This window comes from Cebus imitator, unplaced genomic scaffold (genome assembly GCF_001604975.1).
Source record: "Cebus imitator isolate Cc_AM_T3 unplaced genomic scaffold, Cebus_imitator-1.0 Scaffold19, whole genome shotgun sequence".
Lineage (NCBI taxonomy): Eukaryota > Metazoa > Chordata > Mammalia > Primates > Cebidae > Cebus > Cebus imitator.
The window spans coordinates 9,006,556-9,026,157 of record NW_016107334.1 but is presented as its reverse complement, the minus strand read 5'-3'; the positions used below and the strand labels follow the sequence as shown (position 1 = coordinate 9,026,157).

Genomic DNA, 19,602 nt, shown 5'->3' with positions numbered 1-19,602 from the left:
AGAAATGAGAAACCTGAAGTAGATGGGTAAGAAGACCATTTCTCCCAGGCACAAGGAGTTGGGACTGATAGTTTTACAAACTGGGAAAGGGGGTGGCTTCTGCATTAGGCCTGGAGGATTGATTGCTTAAAGCAAAAGCAAAGGATGACTGAGAGACTCTCGAGCAAGCAAGAGTCATAATAATAACAGAAACAATGACAATAACAACCGTAGCAGCAACACTCAGGCGCCTCTTGTATGCATGTGCTGGCACTTCCACAGACATGCTCATTTAATCCTTTTAACAACCCTTGGAGGCAGGACAGGACCTCCCGTTTTACAGATGAATTCACAATGCCACCTCTTCTTACCAGAAAGTACCACGAATCTGAAGGACCTACTCTCTCTACTCATTGTTCTACCCAAAAAGGACCAAGTCTCCATCAGTCTGTATGGTGCTTCTAGGCAGGCTTTTGTCAGATTCAGCACCTATGAACCAGAAGACATTTGAACTGTTTATCACCTTGACGCTGTTAGGAAGAAAGCTTACTAAGGCCTTAAAGGTGAGTAAATGCTGAGTGACTAGCCAGGGCAGAGAAGCAGTGGGCTAGAAATAGATGCTGATTGTCCTGCAGCAACATGAAGTCCTGGAACAGGCACAAAAAGGAGCACAAACCTTTGCCCCTAAGGCCTCAAACAAATCACTTAAATGGACAAGTCAGAAACAAATAAAAGCAAGAAGAATCCTCAAACTATTCCTGCTTTGTGAACATACTTTAAAAACCGCTGCCATTGAAATCCTTGCACCCTTAGTGGCAGATGTGGGAAAGGCTGGAAAAGGAGCTCACCAGGCCAGCGCGTGTTGCACATGTGGGGAATCCAGCTTCACTCTAGAAGCAGAAATGCAACAGGCGCTACCCGGCCAGGGGCTGTAGCGGGAGCACAGGTGGGTATATTCCCACTGTCTTTTTTTTTTTTTTTTTTTTTTTTGAGACAGAGTCTCTCACTGTCACCCAGCTGTAGTACAGTTTGGCTCACTGCAATCTCCACCTCCTGGGTTCAAGCAATTCTCCTGCCTCAGCCTCCCGAGTAGCTGGGACCACAGGGTGTGCCACCATGCCCAGCTAATTTTTTTGTATTTTTAGTAGAGACAAGGTTTCACCATGTTGGCCAGGATGGTCTCAGTCTCCTGACCTCGTGATCTACCCACCTTGGCCTCCCAAAGTGCTGGGATTACAGGCGTGAGCCGCTGTACCCAGCCCCCACTGTCTTTTATGTCACCTCTCTGCTGTCCCCTCATGTGGCCAATGTCCCCACAGCAGGAATGAAAGAAATCCACTGCGGGCTATGGTTTCTCCAGGTCTCTGCTGCCTCCAGCAGGGGGAAATAAGAGAGGACAATCTGCAGCTTATCTTTGTGTAACAACTAAGGGGCAACCAGATCCCTCACAGTTCTCACCAGCACAGGACTTTCCAACCTGGACGTTGTTCACTTCTAATTCAGAAGTCCTGGCCGGATCCCAGGAGCAAACCTGCAAGTTCCACCCAGCACCAAGGGGGGAATCTTAGCTCTGCTCTCCTGTGCTTAACCTGTTTGTACCGAGTACGAAGACTTTTGGGGGCTTGGTTTTGGTTTTGATTTTTGAAGAAAATAATCATTAATGAGAAAAGTTTCTCTTTTGAGGATTCTGAGCCTGCTTGCTTACTGAATGCCCATTGAAGGCATTGCCCTGTAACTAACAAAATGCCACTGGCCAAGAAGCAAGTGTTTCAGGCTCAACGCACAAGCTAATCCCTTTGCTCTGTGCCTTCCTTGTATTCCTTATGCAGACAAAACTGCCCTAGAAGTCACGAAGGCTTGTGATTGCATAAAGATTCCCAATTCAGGCTCCTGGAATGTCACTAACCTGAGCCTGGCCAGCTTCCCAGAGCAGCCATAGACAAACTTGGTATTAACAGCTTTCCCAACCCTGCTAAGTGTTCAGGGCATTGGCTTTGTGTTTATAACTCATCTCTTAAAGGATATTAAAATGAAATGGTCCAAAGCCAAGAACATTTCAGCATCAACCTTTGAGAGGCAGAGCCTGCTGAGTGCAGGCGGCCTTGTTTGGAAGTAGCCCCATCTGCAGCCTGGGCTCTTGCAGGCTGGGGAGTTGTTCAGTGTCCAGTGACAGCAGATAGAATGAGCTGTGTCCTGTTAGAGCCTAGGGGGCAGGGGCCAACTAAGTAGATTCCTAAGGTATAATTTCCTATGCACGAATATGTATACCTCCCCTGCCCCCATTGGTCCTAGCCTCTAGCCACATTTTACACAGTAGACTGGAAAAATGTTAGTATGGGAAGCTAGGCACTGCATCTCACCCAGGTCTCCTCTTTTTTACCTTACACGATCCTCCCTTTTCTTAACTCTTCCCCCTGGGGCCTGCCTTCTCAGCTTGCCCAGTGCTAGGCCCTCCCCACTTCCTGCTTACTGAGTTACTGAGGATCCTGGGCCCCATGTGTTCCAGAGAGACCTGAAATCAGGCTCCTTGACATACACAGGCCCCAGGTCTTGTGGGCCCCAGACAGGTGACATGGATACCTGGGAACAGCCACGGTGAGGTGTCCCTTACCTTCCCATGCTTTTCTTAGCTGCCCCTGCTGCATCTCTCATGATGCTTCCAACCTGAGCCTCCAAGTGGGGCCTGGTGGGGCCCATTTCTCTTTACAAAATGCCTGGCCAGCCTGAATTTAGCCTTGCCTTTGAGCTCCCCAAGAAGCACATATGGCATCCATACCTGCTCTGTGCCCCATAGGGAGCGAGGGAGAAAGGGGAAGTGAGGGTGCAGTGGAGTGAGGCCCAGAGAGGGAAAGAGATGCCCCTTACTCTGTTTGCACCAGCATCAGGACTCCCTTCTTAGGAACTTCTGGAAGTCACCCTAGAGTAGTTACATCTAGGGGTTTGGGGTCCAGGGTCACTCAGCAAGTTAAGAGGCCAAGCAAGGCCTAGAATAGAACCCACCTTCTACTCACTTATCACCCTCCAAACCCAGAGAGGGAGTTGTGCCATCCCCACCCTACCCTGCTAAGGGTACAGGGCTCTTAGCAGCCCTGAAAGGCAGGCAGGAGGGGGATGCAAGGGTGGGAAACCCTTGGTGCCAGCGGAAGAGGTGAAGAGGAGGCCTGTTCCCCACCCAAGTTTGTGGTGTTGGCCCCTCTACCTCAGGCAGAGCTGAAACCTCATCAAGCTTGCTCACCAACTGCTATCCATTCGTCGTGTCTGAGCGCAAAGCCGGTGGCTTCTTCATTTCTCTCCTGGGGAAACTGAAGTACATGAGCAGCATGATGACCACGTTCATGAGGTTCAGGTTTTTCACTTTTGGGCCGGTTTGTAATTTGTGTTCAGAACTTCTCAGAAAAGCTTATGTAACGTATACCCCAACTTGGCTTCAAAAAGGATTTTTAAGGCAGCTTATGGAAAACGCATCTACATCACCAAGGCTAGTGACTGGAGCCTGAGGTTGCTGGAAGCCTTCACTACATGGGTGGCCCCAAGTGGTGGTGGTTGTGGAGGGGGCTGGTCACTTTCCTAGTGGTAAGGACACTTAAGGCAGGCAGATCCCGATGGTGGGCACTCTGCATGTTTATACCCTGTGAGCCTCACCTGGCCTGCTGCCATTTGATCACCTCACTTTACGGATGCTCACCTGCCCCCAGAGATGTCCCTGGACTTCCTCGGATCACATAGCTAGTGAGCAGCAGCCCTGCCACTCCCTGAAGCCATGTCACAGGCCCCGGTCTATGGCACTGTGAAAGTGTTCCTCACGAGGAGGGCCTCCTGTGGGGACCAATGAAGGCTTTGGGTGAGGAAAGTGTCTCTCCCAGGCTTTGTATGTTCTTAGGCTTCCTGTGTGGCTTCCACAGGCTAGTAGCCTCAAACAGCAGCCCCCAGCAGGGTCTAAGTAGGTTCAATGTGTTAGTTTCCTGGGTGAGGGAGCTCATCTGGGTTAGTGCCAGGCTGATTTGGGACTTTCCATTTTTAAACTCCCTGGGGTCCTTAAAGCCTTTGCAGTTGGTACAGAGCAGAGACTGTTTTCTAAGACTGCTACAAAAGACAATCGTCACATTGTACACAGAGCCTCCCTCTTAATGAAAGCTGTCCTTACTGTTCCAACTACTGCCTTAGGACAGCCATAGGAAAATGAATGCAGGGTTCCTGGAATTTAATTAAAAGCCTCCTGGCCTCCCCTCCAGTGGGCCACATTGCAGTCCTGCATTCCTCTTGCTCTTGGGATGAACCCTTGTTTTCTTTTGCCTGTGTATGAACATCTCCACACAGAATCTTTCAGGGTCTTTGGGAACAACGCAGCTCAAAGTCCTCAGACAGAGCCGTCTGCAGAGACGTCAAACCATCCTGCTCACCAAGCCACACCTTCTCCCTGCTGTAACTCACAGACAACCTAAACATTCTGTTGGAATGAAAATAGAAGATTCATGGCCTTGGAACACCTGTGCCATTAGGGCTCAGATTTACAAGCTAAGTCATGCTCCTGTGTTTTAGAAAATGACCTCAGCTTCTGCCCAGGCCTTTGGCATCAGATTGCAGAGGATTCTAGAAGTGGTTTTTAAAGGTAGGGATGGCTTTGTGTGAGAGTGCTGAAACTGCTGGCTCTTTGTGAACCCTCACCCTGTTACAGGGCACAAAGTTCAGGCCGGGAGGTGGCAGCCATTTTAAGGGGCTAGAATTTTTTGTCTCTCTGGAAATCCTGCTGTCACTTGTCCCAGGTGGAGATAAGACTGGGATGTCCCTTGCCAGGAGAATAAACTGCTTCTCAGGAAGTGACCTCTTTGCTATAGTAATAGGACTCAATTTCCCTCCCCTCAAAGACTGCTCTTATGGATTTAGTTCACAAAGTTAATTTGGGGGTGAGGGGGTTGGAGGAAATAAGACAGGATCTTGCACTAAAGGAGCTTTCCTATATCCCAGATAAAGATCAAAGTGGTTTGAAATTCATAGACAGGGAGTGTACCCATGTGGATGCACTAGACCTTCCTCTGTTCCCGAGCTCTAGGCCATTCTAATATACAGGGGTCCTAACCTGTTCACAGGTGCCTGATGTGTGGTCGGCTTGCATGTGGCAATAGCTGTCAGGGAACCCTCTATCTGGTCTTATCCCCCTGTGACTAGAGACCTACCAGCAACGAAAATGGGGGAAGCACAAAACTTTAGAGAAACTGAGGACTTAAGGAAGAAAGAGAGCAGTGACTTGAGGAGGCTGCCCCCAGAGGGCAGATTCCCAGGCAGGGCCTGTCTCTGTCTGCCTACCACAACACCTGGCTTTCTGTGACTTCAGTAGCCATGCTGCCTTCATGTAAGGAATACACTCCTTCCGCCCTCTCTTCCCTTCCTTCCTCCCGCACTCCCACTCCCTCTTCCAGAGGTCCGTGTACGCTAACAAGCATCATCTTTGGAAAATATGGCTAGCCTCCCTAGGTATGAGGCTATGAGCCATTTGCACGTTAGTTGGAATTGAACCGCAGCGTCCTCCCTCGAAGCTTCTTTGTGAACTGAGCTGCACTGAGGGAAAAAAAGCATGCCATTCTCAGGTTGAGAGGACCAGCCCAAATCGGGTGCTTTTGGGGGCAGTTAGTTAGAAGAAGCAATACTGGGAGGTGGGAGAACATTAAAAAGAAAAGGGCTAGAAGGATGTGAGGTGCGGCTGTGTTCACCTGTGCCAGGGAGACTGGCTTCTACCCAGGGAGAGGTCAGGGAAATGCCTCTTAGCCCTTTTTGGCCTCTGCCTTTCCCTAAGCATGGCAGTGCCACTCTAGCCAAACCCCAGGCTCTGAAACTCAGTCCACGAATTGCCCCATGCCTTTTACATCTGCAGGTCTTCACAGTAAACACAATAAGGGCCCATCTTTAGGGGACAAGGCTGAGATGCAGAAAGATCTTTACTTTTAAAACGAATGCTTGGCTACCTTCTTTAGTTAACTCCCAATTAGCGAGAAAATTAAAATATCAAAAGAGTACTCCACTCCTGAATATCTTCATTCATTTTAGACATTAATCTCTATAATGCTTTTATAATCAACAGAATTAATGTCACTTCATCCTCAACATTTGCTGTCATTAGATTATCAAAGGAGCCAAAGTTAATACTCAATTTGCACATTAAATCTGTAACATTTTCTTTCGTGGGTCAGCTATGAGGAAGAGATGTAACTAATCCCATTCATGAGGGCTCCATCCTCATGACTTAATTGCCTCTGAAAGGCCCTACCTCTGAATATCATCACTGTGGGGGTTAGGATTTCAACACGTGAATTTGAGGGGGACATAAACATTAAGACCACAGCACTGGCTATATTCATTTTATTTCCTGCATAACAAATTTGCTTACTCACCCATTTATTACCTCGCAGTTCTGTAGGTTAGAAGTCTGGTGTGGTAAGGCATGCTTCTCTGCTCATGCTGAAATCATGTTGTTGGCCAGCCCCACTCAACTGGAGGTTGGGATCCTTTCTGAACCTTATTCCTGTTATGAGCACAGTTCAGTTCCTTGCAGCCACAGGACTGAAGTCCCTGTTTTCTGGAGAGCTGGTGGCCAGCAACCCCTCTCAGCTCCCACAGGCTGCTCTTGCTCAGGTCCTTCTACCACATCCCTCTCCATCTCAGCAGCAGGCAGAATTCTTCTCATCACATCTCTGTCATGCTTTCCCTAAATGTGACTTCCTTTTCTGCTACCAGCCAGAGAAAACACTCTGCTTTAAAGGGCTCCTGTGATTAAGTCTGGCCCAGGGGATAATCTCGCTTTCATTTTTCTTCTTCTTTTGTTTTGAGACAGGGTCTTGCTCTGCCACCTAGGCTGGAGTACAGTGGTGGTTGAGGCCCACTGAAGGCTCAACCTCCTGGGCTCAAACAATCCTCCCACTTCAGCCTCCTAAGTAGCTGAGATGACAGGTGCATACCACCACATCTGGCTAATTTTTTTTGTATTTTTTCTATTTTTTGTTTTGCCATGTGGCCCAGGCTGGTCTTGAACTTCCAGGCTCAAGCGATCCTCCCTGTTTGGCCATCCAAAGTGCTGGGATTACAGGTGTGAGCCACAACGCCCAGCCATAATCTCGCTTTCTTAAAGTCAGCTGTGCCCTATAACATCAGCTAATCACAGGAGAACTATATCTTCATACTCACAAGTTCCACCCATAACCACAGGGAAGGTGCTGCAGAAGGGCAAGGCTCACGGGTCATTTTAGAATTCTGCCAGCCACACCGGCTTTTTGCAGGGAGTTGCGTTCAGCCTTCCACCACAAATGGGCCTCAGGCTTCATCCCTAGTCCTGCTCAGGCTTGGAAAGCCCCAGTGCTAGAAGATAGACCTTTTTTCTTTTCAAATTGATAAAAAATATTTTTTATTGCATTTTAGGTTTTGGGGTACGTTTGAAGAACATGCAAGATTGTTGCATAGGTACACACATGGCAGTGTGATTTGAAATGCCAGATATAGGTGATGGGGAGGAAGGAAGATAGACCTTTTTTCTAATATGCTCATGGGCCGTTCAACCTCAGCTCCCACTCACTTCTCTGGCTTTCAGTTCTCTCATCATTTTCCACACCTGAGGTTTTCTTTTTCTTACTTTGAAGATTGGCATGCATTAAAAAAATTTGTGTTATATTATAACCAGTATGTTGAAGGATTTGGAATGATTGGGGTTTTGAATGATTTGTTCCCTCAGCAGCATGTCAACAATATTTTCCGCGTTTCAGAAATATGTTACAAGCTTATACTTCGAATCCATCAAAGTAAGTGAACTCTTAGAGTCCTACCCTTAGTAAGGAGTTACTGAAGTTATAGGAAGAATTAATGGTTGATCAACCTGAAAACTTACCAGTGTGTTCAGGTCTGGATCATAGTCTCTTCTTTTGCAGTAACTTTTCTTTATGTATCACCAGGAAAGCTAGATATATGAAAATTAAGGAAAGTAAATTACAGTATCCTTTGAGACCTAAATTCTTTCCAATGAAACAGGCAGTTTAATGGGCAAAGGACAGTCTTAACTGTTTTTTCTTGTCCCAATACCTCTTTTTAAATAGCTCAACACTGCTAACAGTATATTTATTCTGTTTCCATTTCAAATCTGTAAGCAGTTTTCAAAGTTATAATAAATGCTTTTCTTCAGATGTAGCTGAGCAGTATTTTCAAGAGAGCATGGCTCATCTAAAGGACTCTGAAGGGATTGGAAGAACCAAATTTCTTTCAATTCAAGATGAATTTTGCCATTTTCTACAAATGACTGGACAAAAAGAGGTAAGTGAATTTGGATCACAATTGTCTCATTATTCACAGGTGATATCTAAAGGGCTACTCCTACACTCTGCAAGCATCCATTAAGCACCTACTGTGTGCAAAGCATGTGCCAGTCTTTACAGGGACACATAAATAAGGCTAGGGGCTCCTTTCAGTCAGCTTTCAGAGATCCTTGCTCTTAGAAGTTGGAAACTTTACGAGAATATAGATTGTCATGCCCACCTACAAAAGATCCTAAGGAATAGAAACCTTGAGAAGCCTGCTTATTGAAGTCCTGCAGATGTGGCTGGAATTGTGTGGCAGTTAGTATGTCTGATCCCTCTCTCCTCAGTTTGGGTAATGAATGGAATTTGCATTATCTAAGGAAAACTACATGGTGCAGAAGTTACAGCTCAGTCTTTTAGTATTGATTCATACAAGTGTGATTTACATGGGTTGTAAAAATAGAAAGAGATCAGACTTTATTTTCATTGGTAATTAAACCCTTGGGAACATATTCCTTGCAAAGCCTAACATACTGTGGCTTTATTTTTATGTGTGTGTGTGTGTGTGTGTGTGTGTGTGTGTGTGTGTATATTAATACATATATATATACAGTCGCCCACAGATACTGAGGAACAACTATATATGTGTGCATATGTGTGTATATATATGTATTGTGTACATATGTATGTGTGTATATATTTATGTACATTTGCTCACACCCTCTTCTCAGCCCATCTATGTCCTGTTTACTCTTCACTCCTCTCTGTTAAGCTTTTCTTTTTTTTTTTTTTGAGATGGAGTCTTGCTCTTTTGACCAGGCTGGAATGCAGTGGTGCAGTCTCAGCTCACTGCAACCTCCACCTCCTGGGTTCAAGCAATTCTCTGCCTCAGCCTCCTGAGTAGCTGAGATTACAGCCGCTGCCACCATGCCCAGCCAATTTTTTTGTATTTTTAGTAGAGATGGGCTTTCACCATCTCCACCAGGCTGGTCTTGAACTGCTGATCTCGTGATGCATCCTCCTCGGCCTCCCAAAATCCTGGGATTACAGGTGTGAGCTACCATGCCTGGCCTCCATTAAGCTTTTCTTATCAGAGGTTAATACCATCTCAGTTTCCTAGAAAGCCACACATACATACATATATACACAGTACATATATGCACACAAGCATACATATAGTTGTTCCTCAGCATCTGTGGAAGATTGGTTCCATAACCCCCATGGATACTGTAATCCAAGGATGCCGAAGCCCTTGTATAAAATGGTGTCATATTTGCATATAACCTAAATACGTCTTCCTGAATACTTTATATCATCTCTAGACTACTTATTATGCGTAATACAATGTAAATGCTATGGTAATAATTGTTACACTATGTTTGTTATTTGTATTGTTTTAATTGTTGTATTGTTATTTTTATTGTTTTTTTCCCCATATATTTTTTATCTATGGATATGGAGGGCTGACTGTGGTTTTTTTTCAACTCTATGCTATCATAGCAAATCTCAGAAATGAAAACTTTTTATTTCCCTTGCTGTCTGTTGACCTCCTCCCCCACCATAGCTCTTTCCTTATCCTTAATCCCCTCTCTGCCCCCACTTCTCTCAGTTACAGAGCACAGGCTTTTATGTAGCTATACCCATGTTTCTCAGGCCAAAGTAGGGCTGCAATCACCATGACAAATGGGAGTTTCAGGATTTTTCTGGGTCACCCAACCCCAGGGAGAGAGAGGGGCCTTCCAGGGGCCTCAGATTCCCTCCCTGTCCCCCCTCACATCTCTAGAAGTCTTATGGGGAGAGCTCAGGTCAGAAGAATGGGTAAGTCTGCCCCCTCATGCCCCACCCCATCCAGTTCCTCAGTTATTTTTTCCTCCAAAATATGTCTTGGCTACATCCACTGTTTTCCATCTTTAGTCCCGCCACTCACCATCTCTTTTCTGGACCACTCTAACAAGTTCCTGTCTCGCAGTTGCTTTTTCCATGCTTGCCTTCTTCTAATCCACTCATAATAAGGAAGCCGTGCTGATGTTTCCAAAAAGCAGATCTGACCAGTGAACACTCGTTTGTAAAATAGTCCATTGGCTCCCCGATGCCCTCAGGATAAACCAGAATCCTGACATGGCCCACAGTACCTTCCACGACCTGGACTCCACTGACATTTCCAGGCTCATTTTTGCCCCCTCTCCCTGATCCATGTTCCTGCCACACTGGCCTTTTCAATTCCCACTTCTGGGCAGTGCCAGCTTCTGTTTCCTCCTTCTGGAAGTCCCTTCCTCATTCATCTCTAGGCCAATGCCAACCCATCCTTCATTTCTTACCAGTTTCTCTGATTCCTCTCCCCAGTCTTCATTAGATATTCCACATTATTCTTGCTTACGGAATCCATTTTATGTCATCAAATATGTGTAAATATATATTCATGTGGATATTTAGCATCTGTCTTGCAACTAGGCTGAACCTGTGAGAGCAGAGACTCCCTTGCCTGTGCTAAGGGTGATGAGCAGAGAGGTGGATGCATGTTTCGCCACAGGCCAGCTGACTGTTCTGATTCCCATGGGCCATGCATCAGTTCCCCTGTACTGTCTGGCTTCTCACCATAGTGTCTTGCTGAGTCAGCCGATGCTCAGTGTCATGATGCTATGCCTCACTGCCTTTGCCCAAGTCACTCAGATCAGTGTTGATCAAAAGATGCACCTCACTGTCCTAAGTTGCCCTGGAAGATTTTAACAAACTGGCTCTTTTCATTCTAGGGCCACTGCCAGCCCATCCAGTGCCCTTATGAGAATAGAAAAAGCTGACCCTTCCTCAGGTAGATACTGCCCATGTTGGAGGGGACCATAGGCTGGATTTCAGCCCTCACTATGCTCCTGCCAGGCCGCCTTGTGTGTGGCACCACCCACCCAGCCAAACATGGCAGCCTCATGCTGTTCTCACCATTTTGTTGGAAGCCTCTCACTGTAGGTTCTAGCAGGTGTTGGCTGACTAGGGCAGGGCGCAAGGACAGTCCCAGAACCAAGAATGGGGCTGCACTCAGGTCATCCCAGATGTGCCCATAGCCTACACATGGGCACTGTGGAACATGATCTTTCGGAGGAAATGCTTTTAAGGTAAAATGTAAGTGCAGGTCACTCTGCCACAGGTTAAGCTACTCTTAAGGGTTTGTCTTCTAGTTGTGCCACTCTCTTGCTCAAGAATCTTCTCTGACTTCCTCAACCTGGCTATTCACTGGCCCTCAAAGCCGTGTGCTTCTCCTGTGCTCCCAGGTGCCCACACCCTCTTATCAGCCTACCTACAATCATGGCAGAAGGCACCTCTTCATAGGGCAGCAGGAGAGAGAAGTGCTGAGCAAAGAGGGAAAAGCTCCTTGAAAACCATCAGATCTTGTGAGAATTCACTATCACAAGAACGGGATGGGGGTAATCGCCTCCATGGTTCAATCACCTCCCACAGTGTCCCTATCATGACACATGAGGATTGTAGGAACTACAATTCAAGATGAGATTTGGGTGGGGACACAGCCAAGCCATATCACCTCTGGTTGAACAGGAGTCAGGAAACAACACATGTGTGAGGTTTTTTGAGGCCTCCCTACCCATGTGGAACTGTGAGTCAATTAAACTTCTTGGCTTTATAAATTACCCAGTCTTGGGTATCTCTTCATAGCAGCATGAGAATGGACTAATACAAGAGGAAAATAGGCTCAGCTCACGAAACTACCACACTCATTCCTCTAAAAAGTGAAAATACACAAGTTATGTAATTTTCATAAGTGGCACTGATCCTAATCGGCCTTTGAGCTTGTTAACCAGACAGCTTTTTATTCCTTTCATAGAGAGCAACCTCCATCTTGAGAGAGTCCCTGGAAGCCAAAGTGGGAGTATTTGACGATTTCAGTCCCGAGGTGGCAGAGACATACCGGCTCCTGGGAGGAGCAGACCTGGCGCAGGGGAACCACAGTGGGGCCCACAAGAAACTGAAGAAGGTAAAGCTGGAGCCAGTGCTAACATGAGACTAGGCTCTCCCTCCCCTCTCCAAGGTCCTCGTGGTGATTCTTTTACATGAAACTAGAGAAGTAAGTGGCTTGTTTAGACAGGATGACATCACTTTTTTGGTAGATCTAAGCTAATACTTTTTGGGTGAAAGATATAGTAAGCCTCTTAGACATACATATTTTTTAAATGAATTATCAATTATTTTTACTATGCAAATATTTTTAAATTTTTACATAGTATAATTTATCAGTCCTTTGTGTTTATGGTGCTCTCTCTGTATACTGAGTTTATAGAGGAATTCTCTAACATTTTCTTCTATTGTCATTCTTCTTTTTCTTATTTTAAATTTGGAGTTTATTTGCGTGGATGACATGAGGAATGGATCTAATCTTATCTTTTTTCCAAACGGCCACCCAGTTGACCAGCACCATTTCATTAGAGAGCCCATCTATGCTCCAGTGACTTCAGATCACACCTTTGTCATATACTGAATTTCCATGTGGACTTAAGTCTATTTCTAGATTTCTGTTCTCTTTCACTAGTCTTTCTGTTTATTCATGTGCCAATAATTCATAGTTTTAATTACAGAGATTTTATAGAATGATTTAATATGTGGTTAGTAGACAACCCTTACGGATTTTCTTTTTCTAGAATATCAGGTGGTCTAGCTATTCTTCGTGTTTATTTTTCTACATGAATTTTTATATCAATTTGTCTGACTCCATAAAGAGTTTGCTGGTATTTTTATTGCATTATTTATAAATAAATTTTAGGAGAATTTACAACTTTGTGATATTGAGTTTTACTATCCAAGAACAAGAGGTATCTTTCCATTTCTTCATGCCTACTTTTATATCTTTCAGGCACATTAGGAAGTGTTCTTCATACAGGTTTTGTATATGTCTTATTAAGTTTAATTCTAACTATTCAATCTTCCTTATTATTATCTGGAGATTTATCTACTGCTATAACTTTTTATTTATTTTTGCATATATGGACCCAGTTGGTTTCTCTGTGTAAATTTTATATCCTGCTAATTGCATAATTATTTTATTGTTTGAGTTAATTCAATCTCCCAGATTTTTTTTAGGTATTCTATTACATCATCTGCAAATAGACTTAGTTTTACTTTATGCCTTCCAGTTCTTATGCCTCTAATTTATTTCTTTTGTCTAATTGCATTGGCTTATATCTCCAATAAAATAATAAACAGTAGTAGAGATAATGGGCATCCTTGCCATGTTCCTGATCTTAATGTAAATGCCTCTAGTGATTCTTCATTTAACTGGTTTTAGAACTAAGGTTTATGTATTTCATCATGTTAAGAAAGTATCCATCAATTTCTATTTTCACGAATTTTTTAAAATTAAAACTAAATGTTGATTTTTACCAAAGGCTTTTTTCAACATTAGTGGAGATTAACAAATTATTCTTCTTAAAGCATTTAAATAAATCACAATAAATAAGTTTATTTCACACTACCAGAGATTAGGTAATTTATAAAGAAAATAAATTTATTTCTTATAACTCTGGAGGCTGGAAAGTCCAAGATCCAGGGGCTGGCATTTGGCATGGGCCTTCCTGCATCATCCTTTGGCAGAAACTGGAAGGAAATGAGAGAGAGAAAGGAAGAGAGAGAAAAGGAGGCCAAACTCAGCCTTTCACAATGAAACTACTCCCAAGATAACAGCATTAATCAATGCGTGAGGACAGAGTCCTCATGGCCTAACCCCCTCTCATTGGGCTCCATCTCTCAACAGTGTTGCAGTTTGGATTACAACACATGCTTTTTGGGAGGAGCATTCAAACCATAGCAGATGTTGATTCTGTATGCTAACATTTACTTTAGGATTTTTGTGCCAATATTTGTGTGTATTATTTGTTTAAGAATCAATGCTGTATTTGTTTATAAAAATAATTTGGAAGTTTACCTTACTTTTCATGCACTGAAAGAATTTATGTAGCTTTGAAACTCTGTAGTCTTTGGAGATTTGTGTCTTCTGTGGCATCCTTTAGGCCAGGCGCTTCTTTTGTAGGGAAATTCCTTGACAGTTTTCTCTATTTCTTTTACCAAAAGTGGTTCTGCCCTAATGAGGTCATTTTGGCAAACTGTGTTTTTCTAGATAATTATCCATTTCACTTACATTTTCAGATTTATTTGCATGGAGATTTACAAAGTGGTCTCATGAATTTTAAAACTTTCTACTTTTTGACAGTTATTTTCCCATTATAATTTCTTCATTTTATATTTGGGTTTTCTCCCTTTTTCCTTGACTTAATTTGTGGCTTGCCTATTTTATGTTAATTTTTTTCAAAGAGCCAGGATTTTAATCCCATAAATCCTATTCTCTATTTCATTAATTTTTGATTTTATCTTTATTATTTCTGTCCTTGTGCTTTATTTTGCTTTGCTATGTTGAAATTTTTTTTCTATCTTTATGAGTTTGGAATTTAACTCATTTGTTTTCATTTTATTAATCTAAGTGTTTATGAATATGAAATTTTCTCTTATTGCTCTAAATGTATTTCATAAGTTACATCATAGGCTTTTATTATATTAATTAATTTCAAAATGGGGAAAACCTGGGAAACCCTAAGTAACATAACTGATCAAACCAAAAGAATTAGCTTTAGTTCTGAGGGGCTGTCCTATAAGTCAAGTGTTTTTCTCTTCTTATGAATTTTCTGATTCTGCTGCAAAAGGCACCAGATTTGGTAACATGTGTTGCACCTATTTGTTAATGAGATGACACATATCCATTATCAGTTAGTTAGCAAATAGTTACTGGGCACCTTCAATAGGCCAGACCTGGGGGAAAACAGTGACCAAGACAAATATGCTCCTTGTCCTTGTGAGTTCCCAGTCTAGCCAGGAAGAAGTATATTAAATCAATCATCTCTAATAATTTAAACAATTGAGGGGGGATGGAGACCGCAAACCACCATGGCATGTCTGTACCTATGCAATAATCCTGCAGGTTGTAGGACGTGCACATGTACCCCAGAGCCCAAATACAAGAAAAAAATAATAATTTAAACATTATCCATGTGCCAAAGACCAATTTGATGAGGGAGAGATGAGAAGGAAGCTAAGGGTAGCAGGTGCCTTGCATTTCCCCATCTATCACTTCCATATAGTAAGAGCCAATGCTGGCCAGGCACGGTGGCTTATGCCTGTAATCCTAGAATTTTGGGAGGCCAAGGCAGGCAGATTTCTTGAGACCAGGAGTTCGAGACCAGCCTGGCCAATACAGCAAAACCCTGTCTCTACCAAAAATACAAATGATTAGCTGGGCACGGTGGCCTGTAATCCCAGATACTCATGAGGCTGAGGTAGGAGAATCACTTGAACCTAGGAGGTGGAGTTTGTAGAGAGCTGAAGTAATGCCACTACACTCCAGCCTGAGCGACAAAGACAGACTGTGGAAAAAAAGAGCCAGTGTTTTTTGAGTGGTTGTTATACCACTGGCACCAGGTTAAGTGATTCCTGTATATTAATTCATTTAAACCCTACAGTAACCCTAAGAGTTGGTATATTAGGCCATTCTTGCATTGCTATAAAGAAATACCCGAGGCCAGGTGTGGTGGCTCATGCCTGTAATCCCACCACTTTGGGAGTCCAAGCTGGGTGGATCACCTGAGGTCAGGAGTTGGAGACCAGCCTGGCCAACATGGCAAAAACCCATCTCTACTGAAAATATAAAAATTAGCTGAGCATGGTGTCACAGGCCTGTAATCGCAGCTGCACAGGAGGCTGAGACAGGAGAATCACTTGAACTCTCAAGTTGGAGGTTGCAGTTAACCAAGATCATACCACTGCAATCCAGCCTGGGGGACAGAGCAAGAAAGACTCTGTCTCAAAAAAAAAAAAAAAGGAAATATCTGAGACTGAGTAATTTATAAAGAAGTTGAATTGGATTATGGTTCTGCAGGCTGTACAAGCATGATGCTGGCATCTGCTCAGCTTCTGGGAAGACCTCAGAGAGCTTTTACTTACGGCGGAAGGCAAAGTGGGAGAAGGCACATTGCATGGGGAAAGCAGGAGCAAGAGAGAGAGAGTGGAGCAGTGCCACATACTTTTAAACAACTGGCTCTCATGAGAACTCACTGTCACGAGGACAGCACTAAGAGCATAGTGCTAAAACATTCGTGAGAGATCCCACCCACAGGATCCAATCACCTCCCACCAGGCCCCACCTCCAATACTGGGGATTATAATTCAACATGAGATTTGGGTGGGGACAAATATACAAACTACATCACTTGGATATCTCTACTCTGTATTTACAAAGAGGGAAACTGAGGCTGGGAGAGACGTGTCTTGGCCTTGATCACATGGCTCAGAGTTGTTGGAGTGAAGATTTTTTGCATATTTAGTAGAGACAGGGTTTTGCCGTGTTGGCCAGGTGACCTGTATCACACAGAATATACCGTATAGGTCATCTGGACTTCCAGGTAAGATTTGTTTTGAACAAGGGGTTCCTGGGCTTTGAAAATGTTTGGAAGCAAATGGCACAGTGGGTAGAATGCCAAGACCAGGACAGCAGGAGTCTTTGGGTTGCCACTGAAACTAGCTCAGGTATAAAGGGGCGTCTGTTGTCTTGTGGTTTCCAAATAAAGGCTTGTGATTAGCTGCCATGGTACAGCTGAGCGTCAGCCAGACTCTCATGCCAGGAGGGCTCTCTTTGTCCAGAAACTTCTTGCTCCTCTCTGCACACCATCCTCCTCCTCTCTCATGGCAATGTCTTCCTTCAAGGTGAAGATCAAGGCTGCCAACACTCGAGAGTTTTACTTTCTGTCCCTGTGTCTTTTCTTGTCTCAGCTTGAAAGACCTCAGGGAAAGACTGACAGGCCTGGCTAGAATCCAGTGCCCACCCTGGCTCAGTCACAAGGCCAGTTGAGTGGTAAGCTATAAAAACATGGTGCTTCCAAGGTAACTGGATGACCTGGGGTGGAGGTGACACAGGAAACACTACCCTATAGTCAGAAGACCTGGGACAGGGTTGCCAGCGTCCCTCCCTGTTTTGGGCACATGTGCAATGAATACAATAGGAATGAAGTGATACCTTCCCTTAAGAATGTCCCAGACCAATGATGGAGTTACAGACTGTAACCTCCCAAGTATATTACCTGCTCAGTTCCATGCTGCACGTCCATACTGGGATCTATGGGAGGGAAGAGATTTAGGGAAAGTGTCCAGATAAGTAGTCTTGAAAAAGACGGTATAGGCTAAGATAAACGGGAATTCCCAGGCTGGGAAGTGGGATAGAAGAAGGATGCTTCACAGTCAGGAGAGCAAAGTACATGTAAGGGACAAAAAGCAGTTGAAGCTGGCTGGCTGTAGGGTTGCTGGTGGGGGAGGCACAGGGCAAATCCCTGAGGCCAGGTTTGCCACGTGAAGGAGCTGAGACTTGATCCTTTAAGTCAGGGTCCCAAATTTATGGCCCACAGGCCAAATGTAGCCCTCCACCTACTTTTGTGTGGCTCTCAAGTTAGACATTTTTTACACATGATTATTTGCAACCCATTTGATGATAGGGAACACTATCTTTGAACTTCAAGCAAGTGAAAAGTCATCCTTCCCCCAAAATGAATCTGTTTTACTCATTAGTAGAACTGTAGAACTATATTGCCGAAACAAGTCTGTGTTCATTATTATATTTCAAATTTCATCAAAAGAAATTTGTGTAAATTTGTCTTCTCTCTTGTTATATAAGTGCTGTACCTACCTAGTAGCCTCAGCTTTTTCTCTTGGACTATTAGGCCTACAATATTTACCATATGGCCCTTTGCATAAAAATTTTCTGAGCCTTGCTCTAAGCAGCTGGGAGGTTGGAGGGGATTCTAAGCAGGGCACAGCAGGTCTAGAGTTTTCCTTTGGATTTTTTTTTCTTTTTAATTACTATGAGGATAGTGTTGAAGATGGAATGGAGTGAACCAAGAATGGAGACGAGGACTCTGTTTTCTTTGTCCTCCTTCCATGCCACAGTTTTAGGGATCAAATGAGATGAACTGAGTGATGCTGCTCTAATGAGCACCAGAGACTGCCTCTGTGCAGGCATGCAGGCTGCTTAGAAGCTTTTCCCACCATCAGCACCTCCGCAGGAGGGAGGAAAACGCAGAGCCAAGGCATCGCCTGCCACTGGGAATCTCTACTTTCCTTCCCCTCCTCACATCTCCTCTGAAGAGGGTGGATGACATCTGGAAAAACTCTTCCTAGGGTTCAGCCCAGCCACTGCACCCCAGGCAGGGGAAGGACTTCAGAATGGAGGAGGGTGGCAGATGATAACAGAGGTACACAGAAAGTTGAGCAGGGCTGCACAGGATCACACAGACTTTCACATTGTCACCGCTGGCTCCCAGTGAGGCTGAACTGGTACTGTGTGCCCCACCGCACACTCAGGGCTAGGCTTGCTGCCAGGGGCGGCTCATACATCATTCCTCATCTTCACAGCAGCCCTGCAGGTCAGACCTGCATAGCTCTGTTCAACAGAGAAGGGGCTTGCGGCTCCCAGAGTTAAGCCAGTGGTATGTGGGCAGGTTACTCTTATATAAGGCCCGACTCTTCCTCTGTTCCAGTGGCTCACCAAGCATGGGTCTTTAGCGCCTGCATCAGGGTCATCTTCTGAATCGGAGTCTCTAGGGCAGGGGCCAGGTGCCCAGGGTTCTGCATGTTGGCCAGTTTCCTAAGCAGAGACTGAGGATCACTGTTCTGGGCCACACTGCCACCTGAGAGGCAGCCCAGCTTTAAGAAACTATCAGGGTACAGCACCCTAAAGCCTGTGGTAGAAGTTGGTGACCCCTTTTTCCTTTGGTTTGGCCTTGTTGACCATCAGTCCTGAAAACAATGGCCCTGGCATCTTAAAGATACCTGACTGCTGGACTCTGAGAGAAATAATGAGCATTTGTATTTGTGAAGGTTGTGTACTGTGGTGCACACAGTTCTGATCTCCACTTTTCCACATGTACCTATCTGAGAACAGGCTGGCTGCTCTGTGAACACCAGGGCACAAACAGGGACTTGAAACATGCTTTTCACATCTGCTGCTGACTAGAGTTTCTCAAATGCCATATTTAGCACTGGACTCTGTGAAGCCAGCAGTTCCTAAAGCTAAACACTGCCCGCCAAGTGTTTCTCTTGTTTTTGTCACAAAAACAGCTGTATCCCCCAAGTTTTCAACTCAGTAGCAGGAACTCACTGAACAGTGGCTTTTCCAGATGTACCCTCCTGTGCTGAATGGTCCAGGCATGGACCTACATGCATGAAAAACAAAAAACAGGAAGGCCCAGGAAACAAGGCACACAGCAGGATTAAATCACCAAAAAGGAAACCGTATTATTGATCTGCCTTTTAAAGG

The 19,602-nt window shown here is 44.5% G+C and overlaps 1 protein-coding gene across 4 annotated transcripts in view; it reads left to right on the top strand.

The window, feature by feature from the left end:
* Nucleotides 1-19,602, top strand: part of TTC23 (tetratricopeptide repeat domain 23) — a 99,462-nt gene that overhangs the window by 67,200 nt on the left and 12,660 nt on the right. For all 4 annotated transcript variants that reach the window (XM_017518504.2, XM_017518520.2, XM_017518496.2 and 1 more), the window contains exons 9-10: nucleotides 8,141-8,268; nucleotides 12,085-12,234. In XM_017518504.2, coding sequence (XP_017373993.1) covers nucleotides 8,141-8,268; nucleotides 12,085-12,234 — 278 coding nt within the window. The remainder of the gene's footprint in view (nucleotides 1-8,140; nucleotides 8,269-12,084; nucleotides 12,235-19,602) is intronic.